General features: G+C 39.3%; 1 protein-coding gene across 9 annotated transcripts in view; it reads left to right on the forward strand.

Moving 5' to 3' along the window:
- gria3a (glutamate receptor, ionotropic, AMPA 3a) overlaps positions 1-22,067 on the forward strand; it is a 97,883-nt gene extending 75,816 nt beyond the window's left edge. For 4 of the 9 annotated variants that reach the window (XM_008427597.3, XM_017308550.2, XM_008427593.3 and 1 more), the window contains 5 exons: positions 1,281-1,479; positions 9,963-10,210; positions 10,987-11,101; positions 19,538-19,786; positions 20,616-22,067. In XM_008427597.3, the coding sequence (XP_008425819.1) occupies positions 1,281-1,479; positions 9,963-10,210; positions 10,987-11,101; positions 19,538-19,783 (808 nt within the window). In that variant the 3' untranslated portion in view covers positions 19,784-19,786; positions 20,616-22,067. Of the gene's footprint in view, positions 1-1,280; positions 1,480-9,962; positions 10,211-10,986; positions 11,128-16,651; positions 16,771-19,537; positions 19,787-20,615 lie in introns of those variants that run through there. The other 5 variants (XM_081615377.1, XR_014090819.1, XM_008427594.3 and 2 more) reach the window with 5 other exon arrangements.
- Positions 22,068-22,899: the final 832 nt, after the last annotated feature.

The following is a 22,899-nucleotide window of genomic DNA, read 5'->3' on the forward strand; positions in this document are numbered from 1 at the left end:
CATTTCTCATTTTACGGTCATCATCTTGGCGCATATGAAGTATTTTGTGTGAAACCCCCCGCCCCCCCTCAATGTTGCATTAAAAGACATCATGTGCTGCATTTTCATCCAGTCCCTCCACATTTCCACCCATCTATCTCTTCTAGAAGATTCTAGAAGAAGGATTTAACATATTTTGCTTCTTTCTAAATCATTTTAAACAGCAAATAACCAGGTTTATCAGATATTTTCATATTACCTTATGAATTATGTATATATTCTTGGCGGAGGTCATGTGTTCTGTAAAGACAGATGTTGATTCTGCAACTTTGTGCAATTATCAAATAATCAAATTGTTCCATGTTTGTTTTTGTTCTTACAAATATGTGACAAACTGTCTTAAAGTTCTCTCTATGCACATTGGCTTTTACATAGTATTTTTCCTTGATGTAGAGATATTTTAAGCTAAAACGTCCAATAAGTTCAGAAAGTTCAGCTTCTTTGTCACAAAAAAATCTTCGCAGTTTTAAAAAATATTTTACACTTTTTTTTGTTTAAAAGCAACTGAGTGAAACAAACTTAGACGTTTGAACAAAAATGCTAATCAGAAACGCTCCGATTTGAATGTCCAATTTCTCTGTCAGAGAAGTGATAGAAGAAATGAGGACGACCTTCAAGGTATTTTTTTTCTAACTTCCCTACCGTGGGCAATCATTAAAAATGTATTTAAGCAGTAGAGTCATCATTGTGCTACGTTGTGAATGCAGTCAGCGTAAAGCAAGGTCTTAATATTTGTATTTAATATTTGACCAGTTTTGTTCTTTAGTCGTTCATAAATAACAAACCAAGCCGGCGATGTGTAGACTGGGCCTCAGTAGGTTTCATACATAAAGGTAGTGTTTCACCAGGTTGAGGTCTTACTCGTTTTATTCTGTTTTCAAATGTCACATCTAGTGAAAGAACTTCCCTCGGCTGAAGTCCGGTCATCTGCGCCGTCTCGGGGCGTTTCACACCTTTGAAAACTACGTTGAGACACAGTCACATTGAGTTAATGAGACTTGATATTGCTCTCAACAAAAGAATCATCTGTCCAGGCAGCGGTATTCAGCTGACTGTTAGCGTGTTATTAATATCTGCATAGGCCACCAGAGAGAAAATGTGGTTTTATTGTTCAGTTGTTTACGGATTGAGTCAGTTCTGATCTATCGGACACAATGGGAAGTGATCCCTTCCTCCTCCTCATGTAGATCTGAGCACTCTGCTCTCACGTCTGCTTCTCTTCCTCCTCCTCCTCATCCCAGGTCTCTGTCGGGCCGTATTGTCGGGGGAGTGTGGTGGTTCTTCACCCTCATCATCATCTCTTCCTACACGGCCAACCTGGCTGCCTTTCTCACCGTGGAGAGGATGGTCTCTCCCATCGAGAGTGCAGAGGATCTGGCCAAGCAGACGGAGATCGCCTACGGCACACTAGACTCTGGCTCAACTAAGGAGTTCTTTAGGGTGAGTGTCTCAGCTGGTAATCCCCACGCTGCGTATAGATGGGCCCGGTCCAACCCGGTGCGTGCCAGAAGCTCAGAGTCTCTTGAGCGTTCCTTTAGGTTTTGATTTATTACCTGCCACGTAACGGATTGAAGTATAATCAATAAAAATGCCTAGAACTGCATTTTTTCTTTTACTTCATACAGCACTTTGAAAGTCCAGAAGCCAAAGAAAGTTTTACTACAGTTTCACCTGATTAGTTCACTTCATCATAAATGGGGTTTTATGAAGTAAAATTACACTTTACTAAAGGAGAAAACAGTTGAAGTAAAAATTACAAGCATTTGTCTTATTCAGCGACTTGCTTTGGTATGAAAGGCTCAGATGATTTTCACGGAGCTGAACCTCGGTCCTGCTGTCGTTAACATGCAACTAAATGATGATACAAAGTTTAGGAGAGAAGACCTGCGAACGGCGTGTCCACAATGCATTTTATTCACAAGATTAACTTTGGTTTCTTCAAATAAATTTTTTTTTTTTCCCCGTACAATAGGATTATTTCTGCCATGAATCTGGGACAATTATGCTCCCTCATGAGCCTGTCTGTGGAGTCATAAACCAAAGTTTGATTAGCTTTCCCACTAATATGCACACTCATTTCTATTTTACATTTCTCTGGAGTGCTGCTGAAATGCAAATATAGTTATTAAACCCACCTCAGACGTACAGCAACTTGTAAAGGTAGTCATACAACTTTTTCATATTTTGTCACTTGTCAGCTACCTTTTTGAGGAGTTGCAGTCTTTCAGGACATGCTTTGCTCATTTAGATACTGAAATGTATGGTTATTTTCTTGACAAAATAGCTCATGCTCATTCAGTTTGTAGAGAGAATCTCTGTGGATGTCAGTTTTCGACTCTTGCCACAGATTCTTTGTTTGACTTACGTCTGGACTTGGAGATGATGATTCACTAAAGGTTTCCTAATAAAATCAAGAAATTTCTGGACAACTCTGGCCATCCTCTTCATGAGAATGTCTTGGGAAAACAGAGTGTCTTCAGTCAGAGGCTTCTTCAAATTCACTGTAACACAGGCCGCTACTGGAGATCTCTCCTGCCAACAGCCATCACCGTTTAGAATAACTCTTTGAAGAATTTGAATTAATATTTGTTTCAACTTTTCCTTTGGGATCCTGAAAGTCTTTTTGAATTTGGATGTGCTTTGATTCAAACTCTTCCTTTGCAGCTCTGACTGTATGTTGAGGTCAAGTCATTTGCAGCCTCTAACGGAGTTTCTTTTTGGATTGCTTCGTATGTTTCACCATCCATCTTCTCATCACTGATGTCCTCTAATGACGTCACAGAGCAGATTCATTTAAACTGAGATTAAATTGCACGAAAGTAATTAAATTAGGGTCTTGAATATTTTTTCAAGACAGAGCACAGATGGAAATAGAATATGCAAAAATACAAAATCTTACTAAGAATTGTTTTTATCTAGTTCCTAGTGGAAATGCCTTAAGAAAAAAAAAGACAAAAACTAACTTGAAACTAAGTTTTCAGTAAGAAAAGAGCTTATTTTAAATCAATAATTCCATAATGTTGACTTTTAAAGATGTAGTTTTTTTCCACTTATAGTTTGGGAAATGTGTCTTGTTTTAAGTGGGAAAAATATGCCAGTGAGACTTTATTGACTTAAAACAAGCCCCTATATTTTGCTGAAAGGGATTTTGAAAGTTTTGTGAACTAAGATGTTTGCAGTAGAAATTAAACAAAAATTACTCGGTAAGATTTGCAGTGTAACTGCAGTTCATACTTTAGAAAGTTGTGTCATTTTGGGAAAAAAAAAAAAACTACACAGAGAAGGGTTTAAACTGAGATGTCTCAGTCCCATCAGAGTCGCTCCTTCTGATGAAAACAAAGTTTGAACAACTCAAAAATAAGACTGTAATCTGCAGGCTTCTTTTCGCAAAAGTGCATTCTCACAGATGACGCCATGTTCCTAGGAAATAGAAATGACAGTCACATCCAGAGTCCAGCTTAGAGCCGTTTCTATTTTTAGCCCTTGTCGTTCTCGTGGTGCGATTGCTCCGAGTGAGACTGCGACATTTGATAAATATAAAAACCAAGCTCTCCTTCAGACACTGGGAGCAATCTGGAGGGCATTTTGCATCGCTTGCATCAGTCCACTGGGAGCTATAAAAAAAAAAAGAATCACATCTTCCAATCTCCTCTCCTGAGATCCAAACAGCAGGATTGCAGGAGGTTTCTGTCTGTTGGGTTTCATTGTCTGCTGCTGTGTGGAGACGACTTTTTATTTTAATACACAGCCAGCTTTGGAATAATAAAATGGACAAAAACTCTCCAAGAGAGAGTGCGTTTATTATTATTATTATCATTTTTTGTTAAATGGGCTCCTCTTAGGGAGGAAATGAGTTGGTAGGGAGGTGACTACTTGTAAGATCACTGTGACTCAACGCATTTAATGAAGGCATTCAAGCAGGATGAATTTAAGTGCCAAAGTTAGCCAAGTTCTGAAGAAATGGCCTGAAGCATTTTTTTAATTATTATTTTTTTTAATAATTGTGCACAAGAAAGTGTAACTTAGAACCTCCCTTATGCAGTGATTCAAAAGTACTAATAAATTGATTCAGTGGAAAACAATATCCAATTAAAATCTGATTAGGGGGATTTAGGATGATTATATTCCATTCTGAAAATAAAAGATGAAAGCATTTTTAATGCCTTACATGCCAAGTTCTAACCACAAACCATAAAATAGCTGTATTTAGATTCATTTTATGTACATTTTATGTCAATAACCAAACATTTCTAACAGCGTTTTTTATTTTATTTTATTTTTTTATGTGATAATTAAATCAAAGAGCATCACAAAGACTAAAAAACACACCAAACCGTCCATTTCCTGTGAGGGGAGAGCATTAATCGGGGCACAAACACCCTCTCAAAAGTGAAGCAAAGTGGTGGCAGTATCATGATGTAGGAAGGTTTGCCTCAAGACTGGGATAGAAGTTCACCTTTCAGCTCAACAACTACTCCAAACAAACAGTAAGAGCGACAACTGAAGGTTTTAGCTCAAAGTGTATTAGTGTAGAATCTGTGCCAAGGATTATTTTTTAATTTGAATATTTTTCAAACAAAAGAATAATCACAAGAAAATTGAAGATGAAAAACCAAAAATGTCGTAGAAATAGAAAAAAGTAGTGTGTCTTGTATTTCCTGAAACAAATTGGATAAAAAAATTGCATGCTATACATTACTGACACGTGTTTTAGTCTGTAAATCGCTTTTGTTTGTTTGTTTTTGTTGGAACTTTCCTCACAGTTGGAAATGAAATGTTTTAGAGGCTTCTTAGTGACTCATCCCATTGAAATCAGCTCAAGAGGCAGCAGCTGAAATCAGGAAATGCTCTAATCAAGGCTCTGTTTGGCAGACGTGGGTTATTAAAGGTCCTCATGAGCGGATAATTGACAGACATGTTGTGACTTTGTCTGGAACGAGAAGAGCCAGTTGGTTTTTCCGCCAGACTGGGAAAATCGACGTTTTAAGAAACAGTTTTTGAATTTAAGAGATCAAAAGTTTCATGACTGATAGCAGCTATGAAGTTTCATGCTAATTATCAAGGAAGATGCTTGCATTAATACAGATGAATCACAGGGCTCTGGGTGCTTAATAAATGGAAGTAACTAACATGGTAATTTCACTGTGACTTTAACTTTTCGCCACGGTCTTTAAAGGGGATTTTTTTTTTTTTTAAACCACAGGGTTTTATGAAGCTTTGAAGTTGTCATTTTTAGGCTCTGTGGAGGTTTCAACTTTTTACATGTCGTATCTTCTTTAAACTACATGTAATGTGTGACCTTTCATCCTCTGTGACACTGTTGAAAACTCCACAGTGAAATTTTCCAAATGAAATTTTCTATTCAATTTTCCAAATGAATAGAAACACGGACAGGAATTGCATACCGTGACATCGGTTTTTCAAAACGGCAAAGGCGATTATTTCAACGCCTGTTTGGAATCATAAATGGCAGAACCTGATCTTGCATAACAATGACAAAATCAACACAACATGCGTTACATAAACTATAATTTACCTACTGTAGTTATTTGTTTTCTCCGACCGTGTACACGCAGTAAATGAGTTCTAATTCATAATTAACGTGCATGTCGCTAGTGGTTGCTACCAGATAAATATTTAACTTCAGTAAAAGCGTGGCGGCTTTGTTTGGGCTGTCGTCTCTGGTTTTGTTTGGGTAGCGTGACAAACATACACGGCGCCGTGAATCACTCTCATCTCTGTCATCTGCTGACAAACCATCTAAGGAGCTGCAGTTCGTTTCCTGAACAGTCGGCTAGATGTAGACGTAAATTTTGCCTTTGCCAGAGGCCGTCAGCAGTTTGTCAGATCCCACGTTGAGGTTCAGTCAGTTATTAATTGGAAATATTTGTCAGTCGCTTTGTCTCTGCGAAAAACGGCGGCTGCGAGGAAATTTCTCAGCGGTTGTTCAGAGTCTGACAGCTCGAGGAGTCTCGCGGTTTTCCACACAGATGACCATCCTGCTCCTGACAAGCAGTTCCATCTTTATGCACCGCAGAACGAGAACTGCTGTTTTCACACTGTGGCCGGGCCCTGTCATCAGCCATTATTGTCATGTGAGGTGTGTTTACATGCACACTCCACTGAACTGAAATCGTGCATATGTCAAGAATGATTCACTTACTTGCCCGAGCCCACAATCCATTACATGTCTGATGAATTATTTATTTTTGCCGTGCACAACACTGAGCTGCCATGGTTTGTCAGCTCGCCCGGATGTTTTCATTTGCTTTGACCTACGAGGTGAGGCGTCGGGCTGACTCATGCCCGCAACCTGGATGAAATCGGGACGTGGTTCCTGCTCCATTAAACGCTTCAAATGAGCTAGCAAATATACGAGACCCTCTGGTTAGCGAAAAAAATAAAATAAAAAACATGCCGTCATATTGCCGTCATATGTTAAAATATGAGAGGACTCAAGCTTACGTTAACTCTGTGTTGCATCTCCTTCCTCTTGGTGCCTAGATTCAAGAACAGAAGGTCACGCTAGCCCAGTTTAAAGCAGCCTCTTTATTTTCTCCTCTATTGTAGACAGCTGTGTACTCGTGCTCCCCAGTGACCGGCGATCAGCCTCTCGCTGGCCATTTTTAGCAGCGTACTGAGTGTCATCGGGGTTGTGCTGTGCACGTCTGTAGCAGCTCCAGCTGGCAGCTGACTGGGCCACAGAGGTGAAGCTGTCAGTCTCAGAGTGGAGGGGTCAAACGTGTTAAAAGACAGACTGCCCTTAGAAAACAGTGCTGGAAACAACAGAAACGTTGGGGGTTTAGATTCGACTTAACATTTGGCATGGATTCAATAATATGTTGTTGTTATCAAAATAGGTCTGAGTTGAGTAATTGTCAGGAGTTTAAAGAGGCGGTATTATGAAAAATCAACTTGCAGAAGCTTGATAATGTTTTATCATTCCCTCATAAAACACATACCTGGAGCTTTGCTTTGACTCATTCGTGCATGTTTTAAGAAATCCTTAAATCTCCCGCCTATTTTCCCAAAGCTCCTTCAGACTAGTGGCAGCAGCTGAGCTGAGACTGCTGAGTTCATCCTATTAACTACACCGCTCTTAAATGCATTTATTAATGGCAGGGAGAAACAATGTAGTAATGACATGTTGAAGGGAGAGTGTCAGAAAGGATAGTAGGTTCTTAAAGAGATAAGAGGTACAATTTCAAGGAATCAGAAACCAGATTTCTTTTAAACTGAGCTTTTAAGCGACAATTATTTTTATAACAACTGAGGGTAACATCATCGTGGTATAAAATGGCACCATGTACTTGGAAAATACCTAAATATTACTAAGATTATAACGTTCCCAACAAGTTCTATAAACTTTTGCACAGCACTTTCTGTCGTCATTTTCTATTGAAACCAAAAATCCACACCTTACTTTATAATTGGTAAACGATGTAAAGTTGACCCAGACTGATCTTGCACCAGACATGCTCATGTCTTTTATCAGTTAGGAGGAAACTCAGCTCTGAGTGGTTGAAATTCACAATGATGTTGGACAAATAAACTACTTGAACGTCGGCTTGCATAGTGCAGTCACAATCGATGGGAAAAAAAACACTTGAAAACATCAATCTGTGTACAGTTAATCTATGTAATTAATGTTGCCAATTGAAACGAGTTACTGAGATAAATTTAGTAAATCTTACCATTCGTCATCACTTGGTAAAGAATGTCAGATTTGTCAGGGTCAGATACAAGATGGCCAGAAAAACAATCATGAAAACCAGTTCATGATGAAAAACGATCATGAGCCATGACGTTTTTCATCATGCTTCATGATGAAAAACATGAACCATATGGCAGCGTCTTTATCCAATCCCATGCTTTTTATATCGACTCTGATGTAACCGACTGTATGTGTGTGTGTGTGTATATATATATAAATTGTTTATTGCCATCACACACTATAAAAATGTTCATAAGGATGTTTTGTTGGATATCTACTATGGATAAGTGTACATGTTCACGCTGCATTTTAAGCTGCACTTTAGAACAAGATGAATGCGCTGTGTTAAAATATAAAAACTTCTCACGCACTGTGCAGGCACATGAAAAATTCTCCTCAGACAAGGACGTTATGAATAATTGGCTTTAAAAAAAATACATGAAAATGGAATGATTGTGTCACCAGCTGTCACCTGCTGGCGGAGCATAAACTGAGACGGGGGAGGGCTCATCTGCCCATTAATATTGATACTAAACAGGGTCTGGAGTTTACTTCTGCTGAGCTGCCAGATTGTCCGACTTCAGGCTGCTGGCAAAAAGCCCACTATATCTCTGCCGTGTGCTTTGCATTCAAACGGTGAATCCTCTGATGTAAAAGAGAGAGAGCAATAACCGTCAGGCTGATGTATGCAGAAATGTTCAAGCGCGTTGCTCGTCTGGCTTTGACCCGATCCATGATATCATGGCATGGTGTTAATGATTTAGAAAACCTGCTGTGATGCCGGTGCCCTCAGCCGGGTCATGAGGAGCAGCAGCACTTACTTTCACTTTGGTTCAGAGCTGCTTGTAATTACTAGCATGGACTTTCAGAATTACGCTCTGAGAAGTAAATAGAAAACTGATGGTACATGAGCCTGAGTGCTAAGTGGGGAGTCAGAACCTCGGAAAGGTGACATTAAGGGCTGTGCATGGATCAAACCCATCAGATTCATAGAAGGTTAGATTTTCTTTCTCCGTGGGATTTTTTATTTTTTATTTTTTTACAATTTCTTTGCATAACCCAAATTTCTGCCTTTTGAAATTAAAAAAATAAATAACACTTGCAGAACCAAAATAAGACAAAAAACATGATTGATTTCATGTTCATATATTGGTAAGCATTAAAGTTTATGTGTTTTGTGAAAGTATTTGCTGGATTTATCACGTTTCGACCTTCCACAGTCCAAATTCATTTCTGTTTAACTACTGATACTAACATTCCTCAGATAGACATGATTGCTATTAGTTCAAGGTTTACTTCATGAGACTCTAAGCTATGTGAAGCAGCTATGGACGCTCTAGTGAAAGAGTTCAAATAAAATATAAATTACCCCTATGCTTCCTCAGTTAAAGATAGAATTTTACCACACTGCTGTAACTCTATAAACTTCCACAGCAAATTTCCAGAAGTCAAGCTGTACCATATTCTCGTGAAGATATGCAATAGTGTTGGGAACCGTAAACCAGACTCCAGCAGTAGTAACAGATTTTTACCAGCATTTATCGTATATTAAAGCTGGTTATTGAGGTTCTATAAGCAGTTTTACAAGGATCACGACTAGCCGCAAAAATCAAAGCACAGTCTGTTCTGAGCTGCAGTGACTGATCGCCAATCCAAAAGAGGACAACAGAGAGACACCGGACAAACAACCACACTTTCTCCGCTAAGGGCATTTTAGACTGACCAATTAATCCAACATGCATGTTTTCGGACAGTGTAAAGAAATCGAGTGCAAACCCAGAGAACAAACACTTGCATGAGGAGAACATGAATGTGAATGCCCAAAGCTGTCATTTGAACCCAGGACCCTCTTGTTGCTGAGCAACGATGCCACCAAAGATTAGCAGCGATGGTCGGTGCTAATCTTGAACCCAAGACCCTCTTGCTGCTAAGCAACGGTGTTACCAACCATTAGCTACGGTTGGTGCTACCGTGCTAACAGCGTTAGCACCGTTAGCAGCACGGCAAAAATGACTTAATCCATTATGTAAACAGACTTTTTTTTAAAAATGCTCTACTTAGGTTAAGTTATCCCTTCTATAAATAGTTCCTATATTTTTGTGATAACTTTGAATGACAGCTCTTGTCTCCAGCAGATTTGTGTGACAGTTTTCATGCCTGACGTCAACTAAACCTCCCCTCTCTTCTCTCCTTCTTCCTTTGAATGCAGCGCTCCAAAATAGCCGTTTATGAGAAAATGTGGTCGTACATGAAATCGGCCGAACCCACCGTGTTTGTCAAGACGACACCGGATGGGGTCTCCCGGGTCCGGAAGTCGAAGGGCAAGTTTGCCTTTCTGCTCGAATCCACAATGAACGAGTACATAGAGCAGCGGAAGCCCTGCGACACCATGAAAGTGGGCGGCAACCTCGACTCTAAGGGCTACGGTGTGGCCACACCTAAAAGCTCAGCATTAAGGTGGGTGGGATAATATAACAATATCCTCTTTGTTGTTATAGTATTCCACCTACCCTGATGTTTCCTTTTGTCATACTCTTCTTCCTTCACTCCTTAATTCTTCTATTTTGTTTCCAAGTGCATCTCTAGGTGAACAGTATTATGGGTTATCTGAATTGAATCAACACATTTATTGTCTTGTCCTATGTTTCTGGTTTGACTGTGTCGTTTTTATTGTTTTGTTCCGCAACGTTATGGTATATGACTCACTTTCTGTGTCTCCACTTGGATGTCAGTGTGCAACTCCACCTCCTCTTGATTGTTCTTTCAGTTTCTCCTACAAGCTCTCCTCCTCCTTGTTGTCTGTGGTGCTCCTATTTTTTTTATTTATTTATTTATTTATTTATTTTTTGCATCACCCTTACTTTAACTCTGATTTATTCCTGAGTCATTTTTGCTAGTTTTACATGCTGGTCTGTCAGTTGTGATGAATGTTAAGCTGCATGCTGGATGTTTTTTTTAATACTTACTTCAACAATGACAGAATGTCCCCATCCCGCACACTTCAGTTACAAGCAATGTAACCCTCCATGCCACCTCTCTAATATTTAACATTTCGTTTTGCTGTAAAAGTGCTTTTTACCCCTCCACTCCTGTGGAACTCTTTTACCAATTTGTCCCTCCCGTGCTACCCTTCTGAACCATTGATATTGATCACTATTTCCTACTAATTATTTCATATTAGATTTCTCACGGACCTGTTCATTTTCTTACAAGCTATGTTTTATCGTTTCAAGAAATGCTGTTAACCTGGCAGTGTTAAAACTGAATGAGCAAGGCCTCTTGGACAAATTGAAAAACAAATGGTGGTACGACAAGGGAGAGTGCGGCAGCGGGGGAGGTGACTCTAAGGTCAGCCTCGATGTCACCAAAATCGGGTATCCTAGAACAGAGTAATCGGCAAGGCTGTCGTCACTGACTGCAGAATCAGGGGCCAAGCGCCCGCTGAAGTGTAACTGATTTAAAAAAGAAAAACAAAAAACAGCCTAAAAAGGTTGTTTTAGTCATACTTTAATCTACAGCTGTGATCACGTGGGAACCCTTTACTTGGCTAATGGAGGAGGGGAAAAAAAAGTATGTGAGAAAACCTGAAGTTCTGTGATGTAAAAGTACTATATGCAGTGTTTGTGACTGAGTAGCAGCTTGACCTGTGGTTATGAAAGGCAGAAACGACGTTTTCCTCCGTTTTTTATACCCACAGGCCAATCACATGTCTCTATGTGATGAACGCCGGTAGGAATCCACTCTCCGATCTGCCGCCTCAGAGTTTAGGGCAGGCACGGGAAACAGCGTTGTCTTGAGGGGACTAAGCATCTCAGGCAAACGTGAGAATTCTAATGACAGAGTGACAACTAACAGGACAAACTTTATTTTTGTCTTTATTTTATTTTATTTTTTTATTTCCTCTAACATTTTCCCACCTTTTGCTTGGTCTGAAGACCAGTAAAAGTCGTTCCATGGCCACCTTCACCTGGTAAAAACCCGCTGTAGTAAAGAGAACTACCAGAGGGGTATGAAGGGATTTGATTTGATTATCCTCTTGTCAGTAAGATGTTGTCTCCAAATATGGTAAGCAACAGAAAACTGAGACTATACAACCTTTGCTAACTTATCCCATCCGGCAAAAAGCCCAAAATGACACATGACTCGTTTTAAGTTGAGTTTTTTTGTGACACTGGTACATCTTAATGAATCAGAGAATCATTGATAACGTTATTAATTCACTAACTTAAATCAAAAAGTGAAATCATAATGCTTGTTAAATTTGCTATGCACAGAATTACTGTATATATTTCAGATATTTATTCCTGTTCATTTTGATCTGAATATTACATAGAACTGATGAAAAATGAACCTTTTAAGAACTAGAAAACAATCACAGGGTCCCAGCATGGCTATTGAAAATTGTGTGGAAGAAAAAAATGTGGCAACAAACAAGCCTTTAGCAGGTTGTGAAACAAAATCCATTCATGAGTTTGGGAGATGGTTTTAAGATGTGTCAGATCTTCACTCTTATTGTGGTTTTTATTCTTGATGTTCCATCTTGCCACTTTCTCTCTGTGCCTGTTTATTGTCTGTATTACTTTGAATAAATGCCAGTAGTGCCACAAAAATATTTTCAACAAAATGCCACTTTTGAACCAGAGACGATGTTAGCAGACTCTTAAACCAACTAAGGAGACATAAGGACCTGATTCTAGTTTCCACAGTCGGTGATGATGTGGAGAAACCACGCCATCTGCTGGTGGTCGTCCACTGGGTTTTCATCAAGTCCAAATTCAGCACAGGACGTTTTAGAGCAGCTTCTCACAACTGAAACCTTGTTTGATGGCCATGATATCACTGAGCATGACTGACCTACCATGTCTTCTGACCTGAACCCCACAGAGAAACTAAGATGTATTGCTGAGAGGAAGATGAGAGACACCAAACCCAACAATGCAGATGAGCTGATGACCAATATTAACTCGTCAGCAGAGCCACAGACTGACTGGCAGCATCACTCTGATGCAGCAATTCATGCTAAAGGATCTCAGATCAAGAATTTGGTGCTTATACTGTAGGATGGGCATGTCCAGACTTTTTACCATTGGGGACAAAACTGACAAATTTAATCTACTGGTGGGCCAAAAAATAGATAAAAAAAGAAAAAGTCTGTGCTTTTTCTTTATTTTACTTGCTAAAATGTAATTTTTTAAAATGAAATCTGTGCATCATTAAATATCCAAAACATAAATAGGACTTCAGAATGTTGCCTTATTGAACATTGAACATGGTTGAATTTGTTTGGACATTAATTGTTTTCTGTTTCTTTCCGCCAAATTTGTACCATTCTTTCCGTGTGATCAGGGGTCAAACGAAATAATCTCAAGGGCCACAAACGGCCCCCGAGCCACACTTTGGACACCTCTTCTGTGGGACACACTTTTTAGTAGGCTGACATTTCCGTTGTAAAATATTTTGTAGAGCTATTATGTCTTACATAATAGCAAATTTTTTATTTTTTTTTACATTATCAATTAACTTTTTCATGATCCTCTAATTCACTGAGATGTACCAATAAATGTCGAAATGAGCAAATAACTCCTATAATTTAAATTTCACATTTTCTTCTGACATTTAATGTTAAAGATGAACTTCTATTTTTGTGAACTTTTTCTTTTTTTTCTTTTTTCATTTGTCATGCTGCGAGCATTTCTTAGATTTAGTAGCATGATGCCGTACATGAGCTCGGCCCTGCAGAGCACCTCAGCTCTTTTCCTACATCAGAGTCATTTTGGCGATATGAAACGCCCCCCGCCCTCCTGTTTCAGACGCCATACTGTGGTACCTCTGAGTTCATGTCTGCTCTCCAGCTTGCATCACGACAGCAGTACCATCAAAGAGGAGAGCAGGGCGACTTTGCTGTCATTTTCTGTCGATATCCATTTCTGAGTGAGCAGGGCGTGGAAGCAACCAGAGAATAACGCAAAGACGCCTTCCTCCTCTTGCTCGGCTCAGCGCTTTTCAGGCATGGTTGGAAGGAGACGAGACGATCAGTCAAACAGTACCACACGCGACTGCCACGTTTCCGCTTCCTTATTTCGCTTTCAGAAAAGCATGCGTGTTGTGTAGGAAGGAAAGGAAAATATATTGTATGTAACAACCACTGACGCCAAAGCAAACCCAAAAACGATGCGAGGGAAAAAGCGGAATGCAGACAGAACGCTTAAAATCCTGTTTCTGTCCATCTTTAAAACGAATGATTTTTGAAACATGTCCCGTACTCTCCTGTGTGCTCATTCGTCCTCATGGTTTGTGATTTTGAGTCGTCGTTTTGTCTGCATGAGCTGTTTTGTGTTTGTGCGAGTGATCTTAAGTGTTTTCGGACTCCATTCTCCCCCGTCCCGGGTTCCTGTTTTGCAGACAGACTGGAAGGTAAAGTCATGATTTGACATTCTTGCATCAAATCAAACTCCTGTGCAAAACACAGAGCAACAAATGTGCTCTTTTTGGCTCTTAGATTTGATATGATGTAATCCAGCCATCCTCAAAATAAAATAAAAAAAAGACAAAGGAAATACAGCCTTCACATAAAAACGGTAACATAAAAATATTGCGTTCCCCCCCATCATGATATTTTGCACAGGTGTTTGTCATATTTTCTCTTCTAATGGTTTTCTTTATTAGTTGAACCTGGAATCTGTTTGCAGACTCATCAGTAAAGTAAAACTTTTATATTTAGAATTAATAGACATGTTTTTTATTATAAAATGTTCCCAAAGTAAAGAATATGATACAGGGTTTTGAATGCATTAAAATTGATCAGGGGGGTGCAAAATGATACTTTTTTAAAGACTTTTATAGCCATAATTAGGTTAATTAATTCTAATTATACCAATAATTATAATAATATATATTTTGTGTAAGGTACACAGTGACATAGCAGACGGCACAGTGATGTCTTAAAAAGTTTCATCAGTCAAAGCTTAAACTGAATCCATTAACCGGAGTATGAAAATCAGAAAGAGGAATGTTGTAAAAAAGTAAATGTAAAAATGTTGTAGAGTATACCAATAACTGACAGCTGCTGAGATGTTTTTTTAATGCTTCCCTTAAATACACTTATACAAATTTCCCTGTTAAAAATGGCTATTTTGGGTCATTTTGCTGATCTGGTTCAGTCTAAAATAAATTGATCCAACTGATGTGTATTTTCAAAAGACATTTTAACTCATGGAAAATCTGATAATTCTTCTCATTTCTTCCCTTTGCCATTTCATATTGTCATACTGTAAATTGGGTCATTTTGTATCAAACTTGAAGAAGCTGTCCGCTGTGCCGATCTTGAATCGGTTCTTACGATTTATTTTTTTGGGGGGCGTGCTTAATGCCAACTTTGATACCTGATGATTTATAGCAGTGTTTTATAATCTGCTGGCGGTCTACTCACAGGAAATGTAGTTATGTGAGTCCGTCAGATGATGCCTCCCAGCAAGAAGTGGCTCAGACGTGTTTTGGTTTGATCAGAGTTTCCAGTCTGTCATTTTTAATAAACCTCAACTGGCTAATAATCATTGGAAGCCCGGGTGGTGTAATATGAAATTTTGAGAACACAATGTTCAATTAAATTATACTTGTGGCATTATTTATGTCCCTATTTAATCTAAATTTAAAACTATTTAAAGGCATAAACTGATATCCAGTGATGATGTACGTGGGTAGAAAATGGTTTTGTATGGAGAGAACTGGATGGGGAAATTGAAAAGAATAGAGCTGTAATAAATATGAAAATGTATATTCAAACTACATATTTGGCAGATTTTTCAAAGCTTTGCAGGAATCCTTGTTTAAGTACATTTTAATGACTCATAATCCAAAAATGTCTTCGGCTACAAACTGCAGTACTTACAGTCTTACATACAAATTTCTTGATTCAGATAACTCATTAAATTAAAGACAACCTAAAAACTCCTCTTACTTTGAATAACATGTGAAGAGCTGAGATTAATATTTCACTTTGTACTTTAAATTCTGTCTGCTGCTGTGAAAATATGCCCCAACAAAATTGTCATAGATTAACTTTTCTTTCTTCTGACTGGAAACCAGGACGAAACGCCGACCCTCCCTTCCCCCCTTCAATTTCCTTTACAAAACGGGCTCTCTCTGTTCGACTGCAGAAACACAGTGGTGAATACAATATATTTGATTTGAGATTATAGACACCGGAACCTTTTCTGAGAGGAAATAAGCTTGGAAATGGAGCAGTTGAAACTCGAGCATAATGTCTCGCAGAACAAGTTGACGTCTGACATCGGCCTTCAGCGTAGAGCTTCGCGTCGTCGGCGTCTCTGAACGTTGCGCAGCGGCAGACAATTCGGTCAGAAGAGCAAAAAAAAAAAAAACCCAAATTTGTAGAACTCCTTTGGGGGCCGCTCGCCCTTTTAAACAGGTCAATCTGCGAGACATTAACCTCAGTCGGTGTTTATGTAATTATCGGACTGCTGTTAATCGTCTGTTAGTCAGGAAAGGGTTCCTGTTAGATCCACTTTGCCAAACGCCAACAAAAGGCTACCAAACAGCCAAAAAAAGAAGTGCTCTCAGCAATCATTGCCTCTGTTTCTCCTTCATTCTTTGAAAGCTACGCAGCAGCTGCTTTATTCTGCACAGTTTTAATCTCTTCTGTTCTTGTGATCAGTGTGTGCCGATTACTCAAAGCGATACAGGTGGGGTCTGGCATGCTAGGTTTAGCCATGGATGGTGAAAGTCTTTTATTGCTATACGATGTAGTGCTGCTTGCTATCTGTGACATGTTGGCCAGGACCCTACTCTATCGCTTTGTACAGTATAAAGTAGTTTAAAGAAGTTGAATAACATAAAATAACATATTACAATGTTATTTATGTTATTTCCCACGTGAAGAACTCCTGTAAACCTTGCAGTATTGAAACTCAGTGAACAAGGCATCTTAGACAAGCTGAAAAACAAATGGTGGTACGATAAGGGTGAATGTGGAACCAAGGACTCTGGAAGTAAGGTCAGTCGCTGCAGGTCTTCTTATACTGATGGAAAAAAAAAATGCATTTTACCTTCACTGTTCATATGCAGACATGTAGCGCATACATCCTCAGACATGTTGGCATGAAACACAGTCATGGAGACTAGATTACCTTCACACACCGCAGCTTAGGTTATTTACACAACAGGGCATTGATGCTTTACTTTTAGCTCCACGCCATTACCTCTCTCTGTGCAGACACATAAAACTGCAGCATGATTACACACAGTTTGTATTCACCCCATTAAACTCTTAAAAAAAAAAAAAAGTTTAACGACAAGAACTGAAACCATTATACTGCTGTTTCTCATCCAAACTTCTATTGAAATTTAGTTTGCTGTTGGTCTTATTCATTTGTATGTGGAGTTGTTGTTAAACCCTTTGACAGAAAAGGAAAAAGGAAACAAACGATAAAAACTTGGGCTGCTGTGCAGAATGTTCCAAAACTGAACTAAAACCAGAAATTCATACAAGTAATTAGCAACATGTTTTATAAAAAGAAGGACAAGTAATGTTTAGTGGTATTTTCAATATGGAGGATCTAGGTGGTTGCCCAGGGTGGCATCAAAGATGGGGCACAGATTTGTCTGGGACCTCCCTAGTTACAGTTTTTGGTAGGATCCTGTAAACAAACCACCTTGGCTCCCAGGTTTTGTAATTTTTGTTTCTTTAGAGTGCAGTTCATTACCCATGAAGGTTTTCAGATAAAAAAATTATATATATATATATATATATATATATATATATATATATATATATATATATATATATATATATATTTTTTTTTTTTTTTTTTTTTTTTTTTTTTGGCACATTTTCTTTTGGATTATTGTATCTTTGGAATCTAGCGGGGGAAAAAAATTCCTCTAAGCAGTGGTGAGATTTTTATATCTGGGGTAGTTTGTGTGTGAAAAGATCACAACTAAAACACTCCACGAAACAAGAACGTGGGTTCATATCACTCCAGCTCAGGCAGGTAAAACGTTAGGTGAGAGAATGTCGCTTTAACCATTCTTTCAAAAGTGCAAAAGGGAGATCAAACACCGATGTTGGACAAAAAGGCCTGGCCCAAGATCTCCACTACTTCTTCTTGGTGTTCTGTTGGGTTAGTGTCAGGACTCAAATCAAGTTCTTTCATAAAATCCTCACTCATTTATGTCTTTATGGACCTTGCCTAGTTGACTGAAACTTAGTTGTTTTGGAAGAGGAAGAGACCATCTCCAAACTATTCCCCCCTAAGCTAGCCTAAAACTCTCCAAAATGTATTGGGAGACATTTTTCGTTGGAAACTGTAAATGGACATTTACACAGCATCCAAAAAGCCACAGATGTCATCCACCCACTGACACGACTCTTTGCTTTGCACTTGGATGTAGACCAAGTTTGGATGCAGCTGTTGGTCCATGATCTTCTTGAGCCAATCCAAAGGCCACGTGGAGTGCGAATGCTGCAGCTTTGCAGAAAGTAGTGGACCTCAATTCTAATCACTTCAGCCATGTTATATTCCCACTAGCAGTTGACTTCTGACTGTCGCGAAGTGAGGAAATTTCACTAAAGCCCTAATTGCACATCCAATTAGACTACCATGTTGGGATTTACTGAACTCCAGAGAACAGCCCATCTGTTCCCAAATGCTTGTAGAATTAGCCTGCATATCTAGATGCTGGATTTTATCAACCTGGGAGGGACTGAAAGGCCTGATTCCAGTTATTTGGATTGGTCCTTTGCCAATGACACGATTGTCACCAAAAATAGTTCTGCAATGCAACCTCATGCGTATTTGTACAGTAATGCTTCACTGAGCTGCCTCTGGTATTTATGAATAAATCAGGAAGAATGGCAGCAATTTTGTTACTCTGATAACACTCAGTTTGTGAAATGAAGGACTATTTTTTAGCCTCCTGTCTCTTCTTTTTGATATGTTGCTAAAAATTTCTTCAAGCTATTTTCAACAATCATTATGTTATTGAAAAAGAAAAAAATAAGTTAAATTCTTAACCTTTTCTGCATTTTGTGCAGCTGCCCTTGTTTTTGAGCACAGAAAAAGCCATTGTTGCCCTGACAAAACCAAAGTGACCCTTAAATAGCAAGTAAGTGGCCAGGGGGGTATTTAATGGTCATAAAGTGGCGTATGATGTTTGTCAGAGTAACAAACATTTTTTATGCATTTTCAATTATAAAACAACTAGTTTGCGTACAAAAGTAATCTGACTTTTACCACATAAAAGCAGATTTAACTGGTTTTGGAGCCGTTCCATTGGGTTTTAATGCAAATGGTGACGCTTGCAGAAATGAATTTCAATCTTACTGTTTGGCTTTTAAAAGCAGCAAAATGGTTCAGTTCCCCTTTTTTACAGCTTGCTACTCTGACTGTACAGATGCAGTGTTGTCAAGGTTGAGCTCAGCAGCTATGGTAGTGAACTGAAGCTAATCTGTAGACCTGTACGACCACGACCGCCTTCCTCTATGTGTGGCCTCGTAAAGAGACCACAAAGCAGGATAGTCGACAAGTCTCTCTACATTCACCTTCTCAGGGATTTTTTTTTTCTTTTTTAGATCGATTAAGAGGAGGAGGTCTGTACATGTACTGTGTTTAGTCAGATTAGGCAGTTATACTTTAGGATGTCTATACACACAGTTAGCGACCTCCTCAGAGTAAGTGCTAGTGATAGAGTAGCCGTGTTCATGTTGGTTTTGTGCCTCTCAATGTCCGTTTAAAACCCCTTAATGGTGGTCTGTACCTCCCCCAGGACAAGACAAGTGCATTGAGCCTGAGCAACGTGGCAGGCGTCTTCTATATTCTGGTCGGAGGGCTCGGCTTGGCTATGACCGTTGCTTTGATAGAGTTCTGCTATAAGTCACGGCAGGAAACAAAAAAACTCAAGCTGGCGAAGAACGCCCAAAACTTTAAGCCAGCCCCTCCAGCAAACGCCCAGAATTTTGCCACATACCGTGAAGGCTACAACGTCTACGGGACGGAGAGCGTGAAAATCTAAGGGGTAGGTCTCGCGTCCGTTTCTCACATTCACCGCCACCGGTGGGTTTCTTTCCGATAGATCAGTTGGAACGTGCAACTCTGGAGAAATGTTTCCAGACACACTTTCAAACTTTTTACAGGATCTAACAGATTTGGTGTTTCTTCCAGAGAGAGTCCCGTATCAAGGTTCATTTATTCTCCCATTAATTACGACCAGATGAAAAGCGCTCTCACAGAATGATGTTGTGTTCCTCTGCTGTATTTCCCAGTGGGGAAATTCCACACTTTTCCAGACTTTACAGTTTTCCTAATATTTAAGAAGAAAATATTTATCTAGCGTGCATTGCCACAAACTTAGATTAGCCTTTTTGCTAGAAAAATCTGAACATTAAACACAGATTCCTTTGCTCTCAGTGTCTGTGGGTCCTTAAGTTGATTAGTAAAAATAGAATATAACAGAATTATCTTTGTCTTTCTTGTCTCTCTGCAATGATGTTTCTCCGTCATATACATTGTGAGAAGTTCTAATGTCATTTAATGAAATGTGGGCATTTGTTCTTCTCTTGCCTCTAAACAGCTCCGGTTTAAAATCCTGATATGAAACAATATATAGGTCAGATCTGACCTGTTTTGTCTGCTAGTAATAGAAATACCAACTGGTCACTTTTAATTAGAAGATTTCAGCATTTTCCAGTGTAATACTAATGGACAACAGCTGACACTGACCACTTTTAGACTATTTTCCTTGATTTGTCGCCTCTCAACTAAATCGAAAAGATCATCCCTCCAAATTCGAGCAGCTGGGAATCAGAGGCGCTCAAATTGATCTGCGTGGTTTTTCTGTTTCGCAGGTGATTCTTAAACCCCACTGGTGCATAAAGGATAGAAAGAGCCACTCCGACACGTGACCCATGACCCCGACAACCCTCCACCCCTCGAAGGTGGGCAATCCTGGAAGCGACGCCTTCCTCATCATCAGCTTGGACTCAAGCCAATAAGTCAACAAGTGCTCATTTGGGGTTATGAACCGTCACACTAACAGAGGGCAATCACACGCATCTGGACTTCTGTTTGCGGGAACATGGGAATTGCCTCTTGTAGTGCCTTAAGGAGCATTTTGGCGTCATGGCAATGCAGATCAAATTAAATCAACTTGATAAAACACAGAACAAAAAAAAAAAAAAAAATGGCGGCGATTGGATAAGAAACGGCTTCATGTAGATGGACTGATGTAATTACTGTTTTATATTTTGAAGACGACAAAAAAAAAAAAAAGCCATGGTTTGCAATGAAATCCCTGAGGTACTTAAGTAATTTAAATCCTTTAAAGAGATATTTTTGTGGTGAAACCTTAAGTTGGATAAATGTTATGTTTAGTGAGGTAAAGTCCTTTTCTTGTGTTATTATAAGGATATTTCCAGTGTCAGAACATTTAGGACAAGCATCAGTAACAATAATAAGGTTAAGGATCAGTTGAACTGGCAGCATTTTCTACCAGTTTTTGTTTTTACTGCAACTTCAACACGTCATGCTTGTGTACATCTGAAACAGCTGGGATGATGTTTGTTTCATAGCCTGCCGGACATTCAACCTACTCTGTATTTACTTGGATGCTTGTTTTAAATCAAGTATGTCATTTCTTTAAAACTGCCACTTTTTTGGGGGGAGGGGGGGATTTCTACTTAAGAGGTCGGCTTGTTTTCAACTTGGCGCCGCGTTACTGAGATCGAGACAATTCCCAACTCTTTGGAGGAAAAGAAGAAGAAAAAGACCCCGTTTTACGTAACAGAGCATTAAAGTCGATTTTTAAAGAGCTCATGGTTTACACTCTGTACACACGTCAGCACTGCTCTCGTATAGGTGCGGTTTCATCGAACGGTTTTGGTAAACGGCGGTGTGACGTAGCTTCTTTTGGTCGTGACGAGCTTCCTGTGCGTTTCGCAGAGGCCGCGCGACGAATCCAACATTTGTACGACTAAAACTCTCTGCAGTCCGTAGGGAAGAGGCTGACATTACAAACCATTTGCGCCTACACTTGTTTGATAGCTCTTTCTCATCCTTTTCATAAAGTGCATGTGAATTTGGTGGTAGTTTAATCAAATAGCAACTCCAAACGGACCCCGGTTTAGTCGGCTCTAAAATGACTTTTATTCCAGTTTGATTTTAGGGAAGGGTTATTTTTGGGTTAATTTATTGATACCTCAACCATGAGAGTTGCATGTATGGACACAACAAACCTCTGTGTAGAGGTCCTGTACAAAGGATTTTATTACATTTCCTTAATAAAAGAAGATTTATATTCAGCTTTGGGATTTTTCTTCTGCTGCTTTTCTAAAACTACAAATCTTGACGTGTTTTAATAGGTGTATGTTATTGAGGTCGAGGAATTGCTCTAAACACAAAAGAAACTTGAAGGAAGCAGAATGAGAGTGCATCATCCTGCAACGTGAACTCATCTGCTGGGACTATTTCTTAAATTTGGGCTTTCGATGGTTTATTTGAAGGTTTTGATGCTGTACTTGTGGATTTTTTTCCCCCCAGTTTGCACAAAGTTTAAAAGCTTTCATCAAACATAAAAATACAGCCAAACTAATGACTGGTTGAATGTTTCTAATCAAACTACACCCCAAACATATGTTTCTTACAGACATCAACAAGGTTCCTGCTTCATTTAAAGTGTTTTAATTATCTGGCATCGACCCGACAGTGTGTTTAGTTCCCACTCTTAACCGCTTTAGACGACTCTGAGTTTAGATGCATGTTTGACATCAAACATCCGATTATGTTCAAACTTTATGCGTCCCAAATTGTTGCCCTCGGGTGACGGAGCCTGGGCTCATGTTTCTCATGAAGTGGAAACTGCAGCAACACCAGTGCGACTACAAAGCGAATCCAGCTGTAGATCAATGCGGACCGAGACAGAATCGCCCTGATTGAGCCACAATCTGGTCACAAGAAATGATGTTGGACAAATAAAAGTGAAGCGTCGAAAGGGGATCACTGTCAAACATGGTGGTGGCAGCATCACAATGAGGGTCCAACAGCGGGACGCAGCAATAAACTATTTCCAGATGGTTAAATCTTGAATACACTTGTTTCATATTGATAAAGATCCAAACAAATCTGCAGCAAACA

This window comes from Poecilia reticulata, chromosome 14 (assembly GCF_904066995.2).
Source record: "Poecilia reticulata chromosome 14, P_reticulata-male-v2, whole genome shotgun sequence".
NCBI lineage: Eukaryota > Metazoa > Chordata > Actinopteri > Cyprinodontiformes > Poeciliidae > Poecilia > Poecilia reticulata.